Source organism: Schistocerca cancellata, chromosome 1, assembly GCF_023864275.1.
Source record: "Schistocerca cancellata isolate TAMUIC-IGC-003103 chromosome 1, iqSchCanc2.1, whole genome shotgun sequence".
In the NCBI taxonomy this organism is placed as follows: Eukaryota; Metazoa; Arthropoda; class Insecta; order Orthoptera; family Acrididae; genus Schistocerca; species Schistocerca cancellata.
Window position 1 is genome coordinate 320429583 of NC_064626.1, and position 18405 is coordinate 320447987.

Consider the following 18405-nt stretch of genomic DNA (forward strand, 5'->3'; position numbering starts at 1 on the left):
TGCCACTAAGCATCTTTGCTATATCATGAGTGGCAACTTTTCTTATAATACAGTGCTTACTCAGGAAAACAGCTGGTGACAGGAGGGCATGGAGGCAGGATAGGTGGTGACCACTCATAAGACAGTAAAAAGGGATAAAGAGAGCTCATAATAAGAGCCCAAGATGAAATAGCGAGGTAAAAAAAGTAGACAGAGGGGTCAAGTGACATAGAGGAGTATGATGAAACAAAGAGTATCATGAGGTTAAATGAGATGATATAAGGATAGTGACAGGAAATGGAAAGGTGATTGAGGCAGCTGGGGAACTGGTGCTAGTGGAAACTGAGGATGCTGTCTGTCTGCAAAACTGTATTATCTCTCAGATTTCTAAATTAGAGGCTTCTGCATTGTCTGTGTCAGTAGTTTCCAGATTTCAGGGCGTGATGATAGATATTAATAATTTTGACTTGGTATTTTCCCTCCAACTGCAGCAGACTTCAGTGGGTGGTCTGGAATGAGAGGTCATAAACTTGCTCATCAGTCACAGAATTGTGCTTGTTCAGTTAACAGCTTTCGGAGTTTACCATCTTACCTACAGGTCATCTGATGGTGTACGGCATAGTAGTATACAAAACATCAGTTAGGAATAATCAGTGTGTGGAACCAAGGTACAGTGCCCAGAAAATTTGAGTAAAGTTTGAAGTGAATGCAAGATGTCAGAACATACCTTTTATGATAATGAATCCATTTTGTCTCCTGTTCACTTGTCTTGTTTTGCTTGGGTGAAAGATGTACCATTTCCCCCACTATCTATATTTATTTATCTCATCTTTTTAGGTAATTTGGTTAGTTACTAACACATGATTTAGCTCATTTGTGAAAATAGTTGTTTAACACAATGAGGTTACAAGTGGGCTTACTTGAAATAATCCCATCTTGTTTAGTAGCTTGAATTTCATTTTTTTTTTTAACTGTATAAAGCAGTAGATTTTGCAATTTTGTGTGACTGTGAAGTTCATTTAATAATTTACTGCACAGCAAGAATTTGATATTATTGTGCAGAAAAAAAGTTTTAAAATGATCAGTGCCTTCAAAAATTTTTCTGTGATGTTTCTTTCATTAACTTGTAAAATAACTTTCATCATGTTCTGACAATGGGAAGCCCTGGATGGAATAACAACAATATAGAAAGGATAGATTTATACTCACCACATAGACAGCACATTGAGTTAAAGACAGGCACAATGAAAAAAACTGCTAAAGATTAAGCTGTTGGACTGATTCCTTCTTCTGAAATAGAAAACACACATACAGTCACAAAAGCACAACTTGCCGTCACATGGCCACTGACTCCAGATGCTGGAGCCCGAGTCCAATAATAATACGATCAATTATCTTCAGAGCTGTTGAACCCGTGCACCAGTATCCTAGACAGGGGCTATTAGTAGGTGCTAGCACAGAGGTAAATATACCCTGATTTTTTTGACAAGGTATTATCGTCCTTGCCACATCACTCTGAAAACTGTTGCTCAAAATTATCATCTTTTACTTTCATAAACCACAAGTAAGATCTTCTTCATGAAAAAATTCAGAATGGACACTGAATACCACTAATTCAAGATAGCTAAGATGTTGACCTGTCACCGCATTCAAGGACACAAAATGTTGCCACTTGAGAAGTTATACTGTCAGCCTCATTGTTTTATTTGCAAATATTGCTTATCAACATTTTCAAAGTTAATTTGTTTCTCATTCTAATTATGATTGCATGATTGTGTGTTGATGTACACTATTTTGTTTTTATAGGCCTGTTAATGATAACCGAGCATCTCTACTTCGTGGATCGGCAACAGTAAAAAAACCTGTGAATGAAAGAGATATGTACATGCATTTATGGAAGAATTATGTGACATTTGCTTTCCGCGTTGTTCCTCCTGTACCAAGTCCTATTGTCAGATGTGCATCTCCAGATCTAAGCCTGAGGTAAGTAAAATTCTCTGCATCTAGCCATGTTTTAATATTGCCATACATTGTAAAATGGAGGATGGCATAAATATGAGTATGAACTGTGGACCTTGCCATTGGTGGGGAGGCTTTTTTGCGTGCCTCGATGATACAGATAGCCATACTGTAGGTTCAACCACAACTGAGGAGTCTCTGTTGAGAGGCCAGACAAACATGTGGTTCCTGAAGAGGGGTAGCAGCCTTTTCAGTAGTTGCAGGGGCAACAGTCTGGATGATTAACATCAACCAAAACAGCCTTGCTGTGGTGCTGCTGCTGTGAACAGCTGAAAGCAAGGCAAAACTACAACTGTAATTTTTCCTGAGGGCTTGCAGCTTTACTGTATGGTTAAATATGATGGCATCCTCTTGGGTAAAATATTCTGGAGGTGAAACAGTCCCCCATTTGGAGCTCCAGGCAGGGACTACTCAGGATGACGTCATTATCAGGAGTGTCAGATCCCTTAATCGGGCAGGTAGGTTAGAAAATATAAAAAGGAAAATGGATAGGTTAACGTTAGATATAGTTGTGACTGTGAAGTTCATTGGCAGGAGGAACAAGGCTTCTGGTCAGGTGAATAAAGGGTCATAAATACAAAATCATATAACAGTAATGCAGAGGTGGGTTTAATAATGAATAAAAAAATAGGACTGCTGATAAGCTACTACAAACAGCACACTGAATGCATTATTGTAACCAAGATAGACACGAAGCCCATGCCTACCACAGTAGTACAAGTTTACATGCCAACCAGCTGCACAGATGATGAAGAGATTGAAGAAATGTTTGATGCGATAAAAGACAATATTCAGGTATTTAAGGGAGACAAAAATTTAGTAGTCATGGAGGATTCAAATACAATTGTAGGAAAAGGAAGAGAATGAAAAGTAGCTGCTGAATATGGACTGGGCTTAAAGAATGAAAGGGGAAGCCGCCTGGTAGAATTTTGCACAGAGCATAACTTAATCATAGCTATCATTTGGTTTAAGAATCATGAAAGGAGGTTGTGCACATGGAAGAGACCTGGAGACAGTGGAAGTTTTCAGACATATTATATAATGTTAAGAGAGAGATTTAGGAATTGGGTTTTAAATTGTAAGACGTTTCCAAGGGCAGATGTGGACTCTGACCACAACTTATTGGTTATGAACTGTAGATTAAAACTGAAGAAACCTCAAAAGGTGGGAATTTAAGGAGATGGGACCTGGATAAACTGAAAGAACCAGAAGTTGTAGAGTGTTTCAGAGAGAGCATTAGGGAACAACTGACCAGAACAGGGGAAAGAAATACAGTAGAAGAAGAATGGGAAGCTTTGAGAGATGAAATAGTCAAGGCAGCAGAGGATCGAGTAGGTAAAAAGACGGGCTAGTAAAAATCCTTAGGTAACAGTAGAGATATTGAATTTAATTAATGAAAGGAGAAAATATAAAAATGCAAGCAAAAAGGATTACAAACATCTCAAAAATGAGATTGATAGGAAGTGCAAAATGGCTAAGCAGGGATAGGTAGAGGACAAATGTAAGGATGTAGAAGCATATATCAATAGGGGATAAGACAGATACTTCCTGCAGGAAAATTAAAGAGACCTTTGGAGAAAAGAGAACCACTTGTATGAATATCAAGAGCTCAGATGGAAAACCCGTTCTAAGAAAAGAGGGAAAGCAGAAAGTTGGAAGGAGTGTATAGAGGGTCTAGACAAGGACTATGTACTTGAGGGCAATATTGTGAAAATGGAAGAGTATGTAAATGAAGATGAGAGGGGAGATATGATACTGCGTGAAGAATTTGACAGAGCACTGAAAGACCTAAGTCGAAACAAGGCCCCAGGAGTAGACAACATTCCATTAGAGCTACTGATAGCCTTGGGAGAGCCAGCCATGACAAAACTCTTCCATATGATGAGCAAGATGTATGAGGCAAGTGAAATACCCTCATACTTCTAGAAGAATATAATAATTCCAATCCCAAAGAAAGCAGGTACTGACAGATGTGACAATTATCAAACTTTTAGTTTAATAAGTCATGGTTGCAAAATACTAACATGAATTCCTTACATACAAATGGATAAAACTGGTAGAAGCTGACCTCGGGGAAGATCAGTTTGGATTCCGTAGTAATTCTGGAACGCACAAGGCAATACTGACCCTATGACTTACCTTAGAAGATATGTTACAGATAGCCAAACCTACATTTCTAATATTTGTAGATTTAGAGAAAGCTTTTGACAATGGTGGCTGAAATACTCTCTTTCAAATTCTGAAGGTGGCAGGTGTAAAATATAGGGAGTGAAAGGTTACTTACAATTTGTACAGAAACCAGACGGCAGTTATAAGAGTCGAGGGACGTGAAAGGGAAGCAGTGGTTGAGAAGGGAGTAAGACAGGATTGTAGCCTATCCCTGATGTTATTCAGTCTGTGTATTGAGCAAGCAGCAAAGGAAACAAAAGAATAATTTGGAGTAGAAATTAAAATCCATGGAGAAGAAATAAAAACTTTGAGGTTTGCCAATGACATTGTAATTCTGTCAGAGACAGCAAAAGACCTGGAAGAGCAGCTGAATAGAATGGACAGTGTCTTGAAAGGAGGTTATAAGATGAACATCAACAAAAGCAAAACAAGGATAATGGAATGTAGTCAAATTAAATCAGGTGATTCTGGGGATATTAGATTAAAAAATTAGACACTTAAAGTAGTTAATGAGTTTTGCTATTTGGGGAGTAAAATAACAGATGCTGGTAGAAGTAGAGTGGGTATATAAAATGTAGACTGCCTATGGCAAGGAAAGCGTTTCTGAAGAATACAAATTTGTCAACATTGAGTATAGATTAAAGTGTCAGGATGTCTTTTGTGAAAGTATTTTCATGGTGTGCCATGTACAAAAGTGAAACATGGATGATAAGCAGTTTAGACAAGAAGAGAATAGAAGCTTTCGAAATTTGGTACTACAGAAAAATACTGAAGTTTAGATGGGTAGATCATTAACTAATGAGAAGGTACTGAATAGAATTGGGGAGAAGAGGAATTTGTGGCACAACTTGACAAGAAGAAGGGATCGGTTGGTAGGACACCTTCTGAGGCATCAAGGGATCACCAATTTAGTACTGGAGGGAAGTGCAAAGGGTAAGAATCAAAGAGGGAGACCAAGAGATGAATACAGCTACCAGATTCAGAAGGATGTAGGCTGCATTAGTTATTCGTAGATGAAGAGGCTTGCACAGGATAGAGTTGCATGGAGAGCTGTACCAAAGCAGTCTCTGGACTGAAAACCACGAAAACAAGAGGGGAAATGGAAAAGTTTGCAAATACAGGGGATTACTTAAAAAAAAAATGCCTTGAGCATATGAATTCTCATTAGCAATGAAAAAATGTGGACTTAATGAGAATAATTACTTGTGCTTGAGTAGGGTAAGGGATTTTTATACTGAACTGAAATTTAATTGCATTTTATCCATTTTACAAACCAAAACACACACACACACACACACACACACACACACACACACACACACAAAAGTGCACATGCACAATCACATGGCCAATTTCACCTCCGGGCACTAATGCCCAATCCTTAGCACCCTTTGATGACAATGGCTCATGGCTGTGTGTGTGTGTGTGTGTGTGTGTGTGTGTGTGTGTGTGTGTGTGTGAGAGAGAGAGAGAGAGAGAGTGTTTTGTTTTGTCTAACCTGATAAATGACATAGCTAGTAATACCTAGCAGTCTTTTTTCATTGTGCCTGTCTGCTACACAACACCTGCTGTATGTGATGAGTTACAATCTATTCTTTTCATATTGCGGTTATATGTGTAGTATATTTTTTACAATCTTGTTACACATTTTTGTCACTATTTTCCAGTGATCACTCTTTCGTGATAACTTAATGCATTTTTAGGTTAATAAAGTTTTAGTTATTATAAGCATTAACTGACTTTTAGTTGATTGTCTGTCGTAGAACCCCCTCATGAAGAACCTTTTAAGAATGTGGAATGAGAGAAAAGTTATGTTCACAAAGTAAAACAGCTGTTTGAAATTTTTTATTAATAACATTAAATTAAGTAGTATAAAGTACTGATACCGACTCAGGCGAAATCTGTTGCAATAAGTTTAACGGGAAAGTTTCTACTTCGGAAAAAGCTGGTACTTTCTCAGTTACATTAAACTGCAGCTATTTATTATCCATTGCTGTTTAACATCTGCATGACTGCATAGCTATTTGTCATATACTGACATTTTTGTGTATGCTGAAGGAACAGAGGTCTTTTTACTGTGAACGTTACACTCCTGACCATCTCTATAGCTAAATGGTTAACATTGCTGCCATTGGTGTGGAAGGAGACGGATTTGATCCCTTGTCCCGTCTCAGATGTTTCTGGAACAGGAAGGTGGGGTCCATTCAGCCTCATGAGGTCATATGAGAAGCTGCTTGAATGAAGAAGCTGTGGCATCATCAGGATTTGTCTGGTGGCAATAACGCCTGTAGTGATTGGTGACATGCTGAACATGTATCCCAGAATCATAGTTCACTCCTTGGACTGCCTTGTAGATAGCAGTCGGTCAGTCGGCAGAGGCCCTAGGCCCAATATGTGAATTATATTTACATTATGTTACTACTGCTCCTAACAGGAACCTGTAATCCATGGATCCAGACAATCAGATGTTTATAGGAGGAATAGCAAGCGAGGTTATTTTAAATTTTCTTTTGAGTTTATAGAGATTCTCAATTTCTTATTTTCTGTGCAACAGATTGTGGGAGATCTTTGCGTCAAAATAAAAAATACCATTTTCTGTACCCTAGACAAGGAGTTGAAATCTGCATTGGTACTATTTTTTGATCTTTTATTGTGCTTCTATATACAACACTTCATCTGAAACTGATTTTCATTATTAGCAACAAATGCCATTAAAGGGTAAGTGTGCCTGAAAGTGAATGTAAGGATTCCCATACCTCACTTTTACTGAATGAATATTTTCTTTGCTTTAGCTGCATTGGCCCTAGAAGGTAATTCTAAAAGTTAAAGGGATGTAAAATATTCAAAATAAGCCAACAATCTTGTCTTAGTCACCACATTGAGACAAAATCAAACAATGTTAAGTCCAGGATGGAATAACAACAATATGGAAAACACATTGAGAGATATTTCTAAGTGCAAGGCATGCCAGACTAAGTGTCTTGGTTATTTTGTCGATTCTATCCCAACTAGAATCAAAGGAGTTTTAGATGTGACATTTCATTTAGTATATGACCATTAACATTTGGTTTTGGTAGGACTGGTCATCTTTATTTATTTGAAAGTGGATAATATGACTGTTTGTAAAGGTAAATCTTAAGCTGTTTGCTGTGAGCCAGTTGTAATCCTGTTAAGCCATCATCTAGACTGCACCTGAGCTGTTTTGGTTTGGGTTCTTTATCAATGTGCTTGGCATCAGCACACACTTCAGTTTTTGAATAGTCCATTAAAGTCACTTGTAGCTTATTTATATAGATTAGGAGCAACAACACAACCAGAAACAGAATCGAACCTCATGTGTCTCCATCGAGAGTTCAGTTTTATTCCTGTGGTGTCATATTCTAATGTGGCCTTTTGCTTCCTGTAGTACAGCCAATACTCAATCCACGCAAGAGGGATGCAACTAAAGCAATAAAATTTTTTCACAACTAGGGTTTTATGTACTACACAAGTGAAGGTGGTGGGTGATTCAGAATGTATCAACAGAATACTTTTTGGTGTTAAACTATGTCAGGACTTAATTTGTGGGATAATGTATGGTATTTTCTTTAGAAAATTCTTAACAAATGCTAAACTTGGGGGCAGTTCACAATTTACACTGTGCAAAATGAACCAATTTTCTGTTGTAGGCCACTGTCTCAAAAAATATTTCAAAAGTGTGGACTGGGTAACAGGAGTTTGAATTTACAGGTTATTTTCTTATCTCTCCTTTTGTACATAGGTATCATTATTTTTTATTCAGACATGTTGAGGGATATCCCTTATACCATTGACTCACTAAAAAACCTCATTGTTCCTATGAAATCAGCATAAGATTTTGATATTCTATGAGAAGCGCTGTCACAACCAGGATGATTACAATCCTTAGCTACATGATGATTTTTTTGAAATCTCCTTCAGGATTAAATACCTGCAGCTAATGTCTGTCAGTGGTGTATACAATGTGTCTCATAGTAAATCTGATGCATTTGTATCTGGTTGTTTTTTCACTGGTTAAGTCTTTGCAGTGACTGTGAGGAAGTAATCACTGAATTCGATGACCAACAGTTTCAGCTTTTATCCATGAAATTGATATCATCTGGTTTTCTGTTTTTCATTATTTGTTGTTTGGTAATTTTCCATTTCATTTTGGTTAATGCTTGACATGTTTTAGTTTTTGTGTACAGTACACACATTTTAATTTTTTGATAACAGCCTAGAGTAGGAGGTACTTTAATTCCATTTAATTCCAACTTTTGTCAGCTACTTACCTTCTGAAGTAGATGAGTCTTTCTCTTCTTGGCAGCGAATCCCTTCACCACACATGCTATTCACTCATTGTCTCTGCTCCTGTTGAATTTTAATCATTATTATTTTGGACAAAACCAGAACAGGAAGTGCTTAAGGAAAATATTTAAGAAAGCTTTAAATTTTTGATTTACATTTCATGCTTTATGAATCTCTTCCGACCATTCTTCCCTTAAGTTTTTCTTTGAACTCCACGGCAGTGTTATTGGTCCATCACCACCCCTCCACCCCCACTCAGTTTATGCATTGTATGGACCACATAAATAATTACTTCTGGTTTTTCCAGTAATTTTTCATTTGATCAGAGTGCTGCTGTTGCCATACATCTGACCACTTTGCTCCAGTTTTCTTTTTTAAGATGGAAATGAAAATCTAACTCCTTCTTTCGAAACCTATCTCTGCTCAGAATTACATGTTCTTCAGTCTTCATCTCTTTCAGACACTTCTGATTTTTGGTGCTACTTGCACCAGGATGTTGACATGTTCAAAATTCCTTTTCAGAACCTGTTTTCATTCGCCTGAACCATATATCCATAAAACAATGTTTTCTGTTTTCTCATTGTTACATTTAGATGTAGTGATCATCATTACTCCTGTTCCTGTATTCGTGTTGTGTTTTATTTGTCCCAGTATATTTCTTCAGATTTCCTCTGCTTCTTTCCATGTTTTCTGTTTCTCCTGCATTAACTACATCCAGGCTGCATACAAGCATTTCGGTTTTATTACTCTTATCTTTATTTAACTGAAAGTCAATTTCCACCTTCCTTGCTCTGAGTCTATTAGCCTCTCTGTCACAGTCATTCATCTGCATTACTTCACCAAGAATTTAAATTTATTGATACTCTTAATTTTTCTGTAAAAAATGTTCATGAAATGTAGAATGTTTTATATATGCCATGTATTATAATTTTGCTTAAGATGTTTTAAAGCCTGTTTTTCCCTGCAGTTATTTTCAAAATGTTGATTGTTATTGCTGCTATTACTGTGTCTTCGGATGGTGTTTCAAGACAGACAGTAAGAGATAGACATTGAATTGTAAGATCCTTGTTTTTGTAGCCCAGTTGCATCTTGTAATTTGCTCCGTTCTTTCTGAGTTGTTGTTCCCATTATTGGATCTTTTCAAGAACACAGTGGAAAGAAATAGGGGGTAGACCTCTCTTTGCCTAACACTCATTCACACATCAAAAACTTCAGGTACCTCTACTAAAAATTATCTTTAGTTTTTGTATTTATTAGTATATACCAAATTACATTCCTTGTTTTATCATCCACACAAAACTCTTCCAATATTTGGAACAAAGATGTTATGTCAACACAGTCATATGCCTTTGGACGTCCACAAATACAGTAACATATGGCATGCATCTTACTATTCTGTCTTGGATAATGAGCTTAAGACTCAAGATCTGCTTCAGCACTTTAAAAAGGATCTTGTATGTAACTGGTAAGAGTGATACTCTCTGTGGTTGTGGACAAGAGTTTTATCTCCTTTCCTATGTGAAGGATAAATTAAGGTGCACTTCCAATCATCTGAAATTTCTTTCTTTAGCCATATATTCTGCACTACTTGTTTTAACATCTGCAGTAGATTTCCTTTGCCTGGTTTCTGTAATTATGCACCTGCTACTTTGTTGTTTTTCATTTATTGAATGGTTTCTAAAAGTTCCTCCTTATCTGGTGGCTTTTATACAAGAACTTCACTTTCTATGTTGAGGTGGGAAGTCTCTCTTTTGGTTCATCACAGTATAATAATTTCATGAAATATTTAGTTAATAATTCACAATTTTCTTTGTTTGGGAATGCTAACTTTCCATTTTCTTTTCAAAAGCAGAGATGGGGTTGTATGTAAAAAACATTTTTGTCGGAAAATTTTACAAAATAGTGACACTGCAGCAATTCTCCTGAGGGATGTTGAATTTGAGGTGAACAGCAGCACGCAATATAACTGGTGCCTATTTGAATCTGGAAAAAAAGAGAAAAAAATCTATGTAGTCCACATGAGTGTACCTAATGAACAATGTAGAGGATTTTAAGTTAACTGAGTTTTGTGTAATTGACAAGCATTAGAATGGAGTCATTCAGTTTTCACCAAAAAACGACAGTCCTTTGTTAATAACTATTGTTTAAAGTAACTAATAGAAAATCCCTTATGTGGTTCACTTCAAGGTTAAATTTTCAAATAAAAAGATTGAAAATTGTTAGAGTTACGCTGTATGCTGTTTTGAAATATCATATTCTGAGAAAAATGCATTTGAAGTTTTGAAATTTGTTAAAGACATGAACAAATTGAAAAATTCTATTTTTAGAAACTCTTACCACTGGCCTGTCATACTGTTGCCATTGCAATTTAAATCATATCCACTAGTTTACCACAGAACAATTGAAATATCAGTCAAGACAATTCCAAGAACGCACAAAACTTTACAATTCTGTTTAGCCCTATTCCAAGAAGGCATCTTGCTAGGATGGTTGATTTCATATATGTTCGATATAAACTTACTACTTGGTATAACAGCTTCTGGCCTGGGGGACAAACGATAATTATTGTGGAGGTTAAGCCTTGAGAACTTCATTCTTGCAACATGATGTCTGCATTGCACGTTTTACATTTCTGTTGAGAAATAACAGAGAAAATGGCAAGAAAATTTATAATCCTGTAGCTCAGTCCATAATTCGCATCCAAATCCTGGTCACTGTCTTTCAGTTTCTTAGCAGAGGCAATGACTCCTTTCGAACTGCTCTCGGCCTCATATCTTTTCCTTGGACACTTTAATGACATACTGCTTCGATGTCTTTTTGGATGAAATGTTTTTGTACATTTTCTGTCTGAGTACATTTTCTTACCACTCCTCCTCACTTGAATGACAAAACTATATACTATAAGATCACAAATACAGTATCAAAAGTTGATACTACTCAGAAAAATCAACATTCGAAGTGAAAGAATGGTCTTTTGTAAACATACAGATGCTTGCTGATGCCAAGCTAATGTGTTATTAAGTTTTTGAAAACAGCCACAAGTCACTCTTAGTATTTTTATTTACCAGTTTTGCTCCTCAACAACTAGAGAATTTTAAGAACATACAATTTAAAGTTGGCCAACAGCACTAAAGATTGTGTTTAAACTTGGTTTACAGCACAGATTAAATGTAATCTTTGCTCCTGTCAGTGTCATCATTTACTGCAGTAAACAGACAGTTTAATCTTTAGTACTGTCAGCCAACTTCAAACTGTATATTCTGATGATGATCTTCTTCATTTGAAGAGTGAAACCAGTAAATAAAAAATACTAAGTGTGACTTATGGCTGTTTCCAAAAACTCAGGTTTAACAGTTGCTTCACCTGCAAATGATGCCTGCTCTTGCTAATGTATCATTGTTGTGGAAATGCTTTTGACTACACCCAGACCCAACAGGGGTATCGAGCTGGTGCAAGTAGGCTGTTTCGTGACATGTGAGGCACTAGAGGAGCAGCTCAGAATTCCACAGAACAGTCTTTTCCCCTGGGAATCAGATTTTTTGTCCCATATTTTAGAAGGTTTGAAACAACTTTTAAGCCAATTAAGAAACAGATTTTTTGAAAATTCTGCAGTGGTAAAATGAATTTTCCTTCTAGTGTGAATACTACCCTTGACATGGCTGCTTGTGTTTTGTCAGAGCTTCCTCATATTCTTTGTTTCACCATCTATGTTTCTTATTTATTCTTACTGAAGCTGTTTTGTCAGCAATCTTTATCATCCTGTCTTCCATCCCTTTCCGTGTTTGAGTATATCAATGTGTCGGGGTTTTAAATGGAGTCGTTTGTGTGTTGCCATTGGTTAAGTCAGGCACATCTCATGGTTTTCATACTGGGGGTGGCTACAAAATTTATCAATTGGAGCTAATCTTGACCTCGGGCTACGCTACAGAACAGTCTGTCACCACGACCAATATTTTAGAGGGGCAGGGGGGAATATCATACTCTAGCCAAACGTCTACATACTGTAGCTTCTTTCTGTTTCATAAGGAACTACTAAATAGCATCAAAGGCTGACTCCAAGGTAAAATCTATAGGTAGTTCATTTATCCTACGATGTCACATTTCCCAACAGTTTACTACAACATATGCGTTTTGGAGAGATCTTTAATGCACTGCATACTTAATTTTCTTGGTATTTTCATTTCTAAATTTCTGATGTTTAATGTTTTCTGCACTTGAACTGTGGCATTTGTGCCTTTTCTTGACAAAAAAGGATGTTGTCATGATGCCACAGATCTTGTGCTGTGAGTGGCTGACAAGAGCAACCCGAGCAACAGTGCATTACAAAAATATGCTGTTTAAGTGATATAGCACACACAATCCCTCAACTGCATTCTGCACATTGCTCTGTTAAAATTTTGCGTATACTCTTGCCTGTTCTCATTCTGGATTCATGTTTACATTGGGTGTGAGTGCACCAGTTCCCTTTACTTTCATCCTAACCGCATATTCCAAAATTTTACCTGATAAATTGCACATATTGTGTTGTTTCTGAACTCATGTATGCTGCTATTATTCGCAAGAAATCAAAAATCACCAAACTCAGGGGTAATACACTCACAAAAAGAAGCTTGCTAATAACATATGTTACCCACAGTCAGCAAGCAAGGACACTAAGGTAACGGGATATATTTTGTGCATGGGTTATATTTTGCGCACTTTTTCCTCAAATCATTCATGAAATTCTCACTAGGTGGTGATATTTGTATAACTGTACTTTAGTGCACTCTGGTTCCATATGCAATCGTATTCCAGCGGTAGACAGAATAGCCTATGGCAGACACAAAAAGAACTGTCTAGAATGCTATCAAAACAATAATACTTAGTATCAATTTATGACATGTCAAAGCATAATAGAGACACACAGAGACAAGGATTCGATCATGAAGTTTCATTGCCTTTTGATTTAACCAGTGGAATGTGAAATTTGTGTGCAGGTTGATAAGGCACACTTACACGAAACACCAGAGCCTTCGGGACACCCATAAGAGCTATGTACTCAGGACCCCCCCCCCATATGGCTGCTATATAGAGCTAAGCAGCAGTTTAAGGTGCAGCCTTAAGACTAGGTACTACCTGTTCAAAAAACATCAGTTCGTATTGCGTATCAACAGTTCTGAAAATGTTGACCTGCATTATTTAAATCTTTGTGGAAAATATGCAGCTCCATCTCAGAGCCTTTAATTATGAGTTGTGGCTGGTTAAGTTACTACAACACACTGTTTTTTTGTTATAATCTGAACCTCATTGCTCACAATGTCAAAGTTTTTCTGCCTGGTTACTCAGTTTCCAAAGCACAGAAGCTGTAGGAGAAATCTAAACTGAAGCTATCAAATGTGCACCATCTCTTGGATGTTTTGACTGATGCAGTAGACTTGAAAATAATACTGTCTTCCGAACTGACTCTAACATAGTGACTTCATAGACTTTCCAGCGTAATAATTCTTGATAGTCTTCTGGGGTTTGCTGCTGGATGATAAAAATCATGACTCTATATTTTGGTGATCCATGCGTCTACCATCTTCAGGATAATACTGCAGCCACTGCTGCCGATGATGATGATGATGATGATGATGATCATGATCATGATGATGAGTCCTGCCAAAACTGATCCAAGGCTACAAATCATCATCCTAAATAGGCCTTCATACTGTATTTGGCACATGCATCACCCAACACAATTGTGTTGACCCAGAGACTGGGCTGATGGTGCTGCCCCTGTTAGAACACAAAAGTGTGTTATGTCTTGATGCAAGTTAGGACAGGGTTTCACCCTCTGCTAAGAGGGAAACCCTTGCCTTTATTAATAATTTTATCTGCCAACTCAATTTTGGTTGACTCTTTATAAATGCTTTTCCAAAACCTGAAAGTACTGGCAACTGTCAGTGTCTCATTAAATTTCATTCCTTGTCCCTTGTTTACACAATGTTTCACTACTACCAATTTTTCTGGCTGTTGTAGACTTGTACGGCAGTGATGTTCCAAATGCCTTTCATGGTCCATGAGAATCAAATGGCTTCTGTAAGTCTTTCCACATTGTCATGAATTTCTATATATGGCAGGGTTTCTAAGTCCCAAATCATATCTAATAGAGCCAAGTTATGTCTTAATCTTGGAAGGCAGACAGAACCCGGTCTTAATGTTAAAACTCCTCAGAATATTTCCAATCTTAAACACTATATCCCCAGCATAAGCAATAAAGATGACAGAGCTATACTCCTCTTTGTGCACCTCTTGGGATGGTCCAAATTCCATATCCCAATAAATCTGCTTCTCAGAGTGTCCATTTTCCTCATGCACAGCCGTCAATTGTATGAGTTCCTGCGTTAAACTGTATCAGAAATATGTTCTCGTACCAGAGTCCTGAGAATGCCGCAACACTGGAATGGTGAATGGCAACTCTTAGTGTGCAGATACTGATTGTTATGTGTCAGCTTTTGGTGAACACTATGTCCCAGAGAACCATCATGTTTGTTATAAACCACGATCCAGAATGAGATTTTCACTCTGCAGCGGAGTGTGCGCTGATATGAAACTTCCTGGCAGATTAAAACTGTGTGCCCGACCGAGACTCGAACTCGGGACCTTTGCCTTTCGCGGGCAAGTGCTCTACCAACTGAGCTACCGAAGCACGACTCACGCCCGGTACTCACAGCTTTACTTCTGCCAGTACCTCGTCTCCTACTTTCCAAACTTTACAGAAGCTCTCCTGCGAACCTTGCAGAACTAGCACTCCTGAAAGAAAGGATATTGCGGAGACATGGCTTAGCCACAGCCTGGGGGATGTTTCCAGAATGAGATTTTCACTCTGCAGCGGAGTGTGCGCTGATATGAAACTTCCTGGCAGATTAAAACTGTGTGCCCGACCGAGACTCGAACTCGGGACCTTTGCCTTTCGCGGGCAAGTGCTCTACCAACTGAGCTACCGAAGCACGACTCACGCCCGGTACTCACAGCTTTACTTCTGCCAGTACCTCGTCTCCTACCTTCCAAACTTTACAGAAGCTCTCCTGCGAACCTGCGAAGGTTCGCAGGAGAGCTTCTGTAAAGTTTGGAAGGTAGGAGACGAGGTACTGGCAGAAGTAAAGCTGTGAGTACCGGGCGTGAGTCGTGCTTCGGTAGCTCAGTTGGTAGAGCACTTGCCCGCGAAAGGCAAAGGTCCCGAGTTCGAGTCTCGGTCGGGCACACAGTTTTAATCTGCCAGGAAGTTTCATAAACCACGATGTTAAAAAATGGAAACCTCCCATCACTTCCAACGTCCACGGTAAATTTAACCCTGGGATGAAGACAGTTGAAATGGTTCAAAAATCCGCGAGGCCAGGCAAAAAAGGTATCATCAACATACCTCCAGTAGCACATTGGTTGTGAAACTGGGGTCCTGAGTGCTCTATCCTGAAGCCCTCATGAATAAACTGATGACTATGGGCAATAAAGGGCTACCAATTAGAGGTTTGCATGTGGTTTTTATGCTCACTTGAATTGCTTGGTGCATGTAGTTTGTGAATGTCTAGCATATGTTAATACAGCTGGTTTTGATGTGGGTAGCAACTACATTTGACTGCCTTCATGCTTGTTTGAGAATCTCATGCTCAAATGACCTGACTCTCTACTCTAGTTACTCCATAACTGCTCTGTTGCCCACTGCAGCATCATGACACATGGAGATGAGGTGAAGGAGAGTGAAAAGCAAAACTTGATTTGAAAGAATATATCCAGCTTACAAAAGATGATGGTCTTAGCAGTGTTTGGGAGAGAGTTTCATCAATGACTGTTAAGGATGAACAGGTGATGTGAATTTCATACAGAAAAAGCTTGAAGCAAGGAACATAGACTAGGTGGAACAGCTTATTTTGAATGCTACAATCTGTAGTTAAACAGTTTGAGAATGTCACGGAAAGGCATGCAGAGAATTTGCATCTCTGAATAACTTATTGGTTACTATAACAACACTGCAAAAGAGTTCATGACATATTTAGAGCCATCCAAAGATGCAACAGAACTGTATGAAGGCTAAAAGTATCCTACAGTTCAGTTTACTTTATTATGGGTGCATAAACTGAAAAGTCATACCAACATAGTGCCTGAAGATTCAGAGGTACGTTTAAATTACTGTACACCCAGTTTCCTTGCTAATACTTGCCGTGTGTCCAGTAAATGAAAATTGTGCTTAATTGCAAAATACCAGCTTTGGTGTCCCTTGCCATTTTGGCACTACAATAGAACTGTCATATTATCATCTATTAACTATAGAAGCTACAAGTGCTGAAAGTGTGATGTCTCCATCTCTACATCTACATCTACATCCACATGTACATCCACATCCATACTCCGCAAGCCACCTGACGCTGTGTGGCGGAGGGTACCCTGAGTACCTCTATCAGTTCTCCCTTCTATTCCAGTCTCGTTTTGTTCGTGGAAAGAAGGATTGCCGGTATGCTTCTGTGTGGGCTCTAATCTCTCTGATTTTATCCTCATGGTCTCTTCGCGAAATATACGTAGGAGGGAGCAATATACTGCTTGACTCTTCGGTGAAGGTATGTTCTTGAACCTGTAACAAAAGCCCGTACCGAGCTACTGAGCATCTCTCCTGCAGAGTCTTCCACTGGAGTTTATCTATCATCTCCGTAACGCTTTCGTGATTACTAAATGATCCTGTAACGAAGCACGCTGCTTTCCATTGGATCTTCTCTATCTCTTCTATCAACCCTATCTGGTACGGATCCCACACTGCTGAGCAGTATTCAAGCAGTGGGCGAACAAGCGTACTGTAACCTACTTCCTTTGTTTTCGGATTGCATTTCCTTAGGATTCTTCCAATGAATCTCAGTCTGGCATCTGATTTACCGACGATTAACTTTATATCATCATTCCATTTTAAATCACTCCTAATGCCTACTCCCAGATAATTTATGGAATTAACTGCTTCCAGTTGCTGACCTGCTATTTTGTAGCTAAATGATAAGGGATCTATCATTTTATGTATTCGCATCACATTACACTTGTCTACATTGAGATTCAATTGCCATTCCTTGCACCATGCATCAATTCACTGCAGATCCTCCTGCATTTCAGTACAATTTTCCATTGTTACAACCTCTCAATATACCACAGCATCATCTGCAAAAAGCCTCAGTGAACTTCCGATGTCATCCACAAGCTAATTTATGTATATCGTGAATAGCAATGGTCCTATGACACTCCCCTGCGGCACACCTGAAATCACTCTTACTTCGGAAGACTTCTCTCCATTGAGAATGACATGCTGCGTTCTGTTATCTAGGAACTCTTCAATCCAATCACACAATTGGTCTGATAGTCCATATGCTCTTACTTTGTTCATTAAACGATTGTGGGGAACTGTATCGAACGCCTTGCAGAAGTCAAGAAACATGGCATCTACCTGTGAACCCGTGTCTATGGCCCTCTGAGTCTCGTGGACGAATAGCGCAAGCTGGGTTTCACACGACCGTCTTTTTCGAAACCCATGCTGATTCCTACAGAGTAGATTTCTAGTCTCCAGAAAAGTCATTATACTCTAACATAATACTTGTTCCAAAATTCTACAACTGATCGACGTTAGAGATATAGGTCTATAGTTCTGCACATCTGTTCGACGTCTCTTCTTGAAAATGGGGATGACCTGTGCCCTTTTCCAATCCTTTGGAACGCTACGCTCTTCTAGAGACCTACGGTACACCGCTGCAAGAAGGGGGGCAAGTTCCTTCGCATACTCTGTGTAAAATCGAACTGGTATCCCATCAGGTCCAGCGGCCTTTCCTCTATTGAGTGATTTTAATTGTTTCTCTATCCCTCTGTTGTCTATTTCAATATCTACCATTTTGTCATCTGTGCGACAATCTAGAGAAGGAACTACAGTGCAGTCATCCTCTGTGA

At 38.5% G+C, this 18405-nt stretch overlaps 1 protein-coding gene across 2 annotated transcripts in view; it reads left to right on the forward strand.

Moving 5' to 3' along the window:
- Positions 1 to 18405, forward strand: part of LOC126173067 (protein furry) — a 1238628-nt gene that overhangs the window by 94212 nt on the left and 1126011 nt on the right. For both annotated transcript variants that reach the window (XM_049920928.1, XM_049920929.1), the window contains one exon: positions 1786 to 1962. In XM_049920928.1, coding sequence (XP_049776885.1) covers positions 1786 to 1962 — 177 coding nt within the window. The remainder of the gene's footprint in view (positions 1 to 1785; positions 1963 to 18405) is intronic.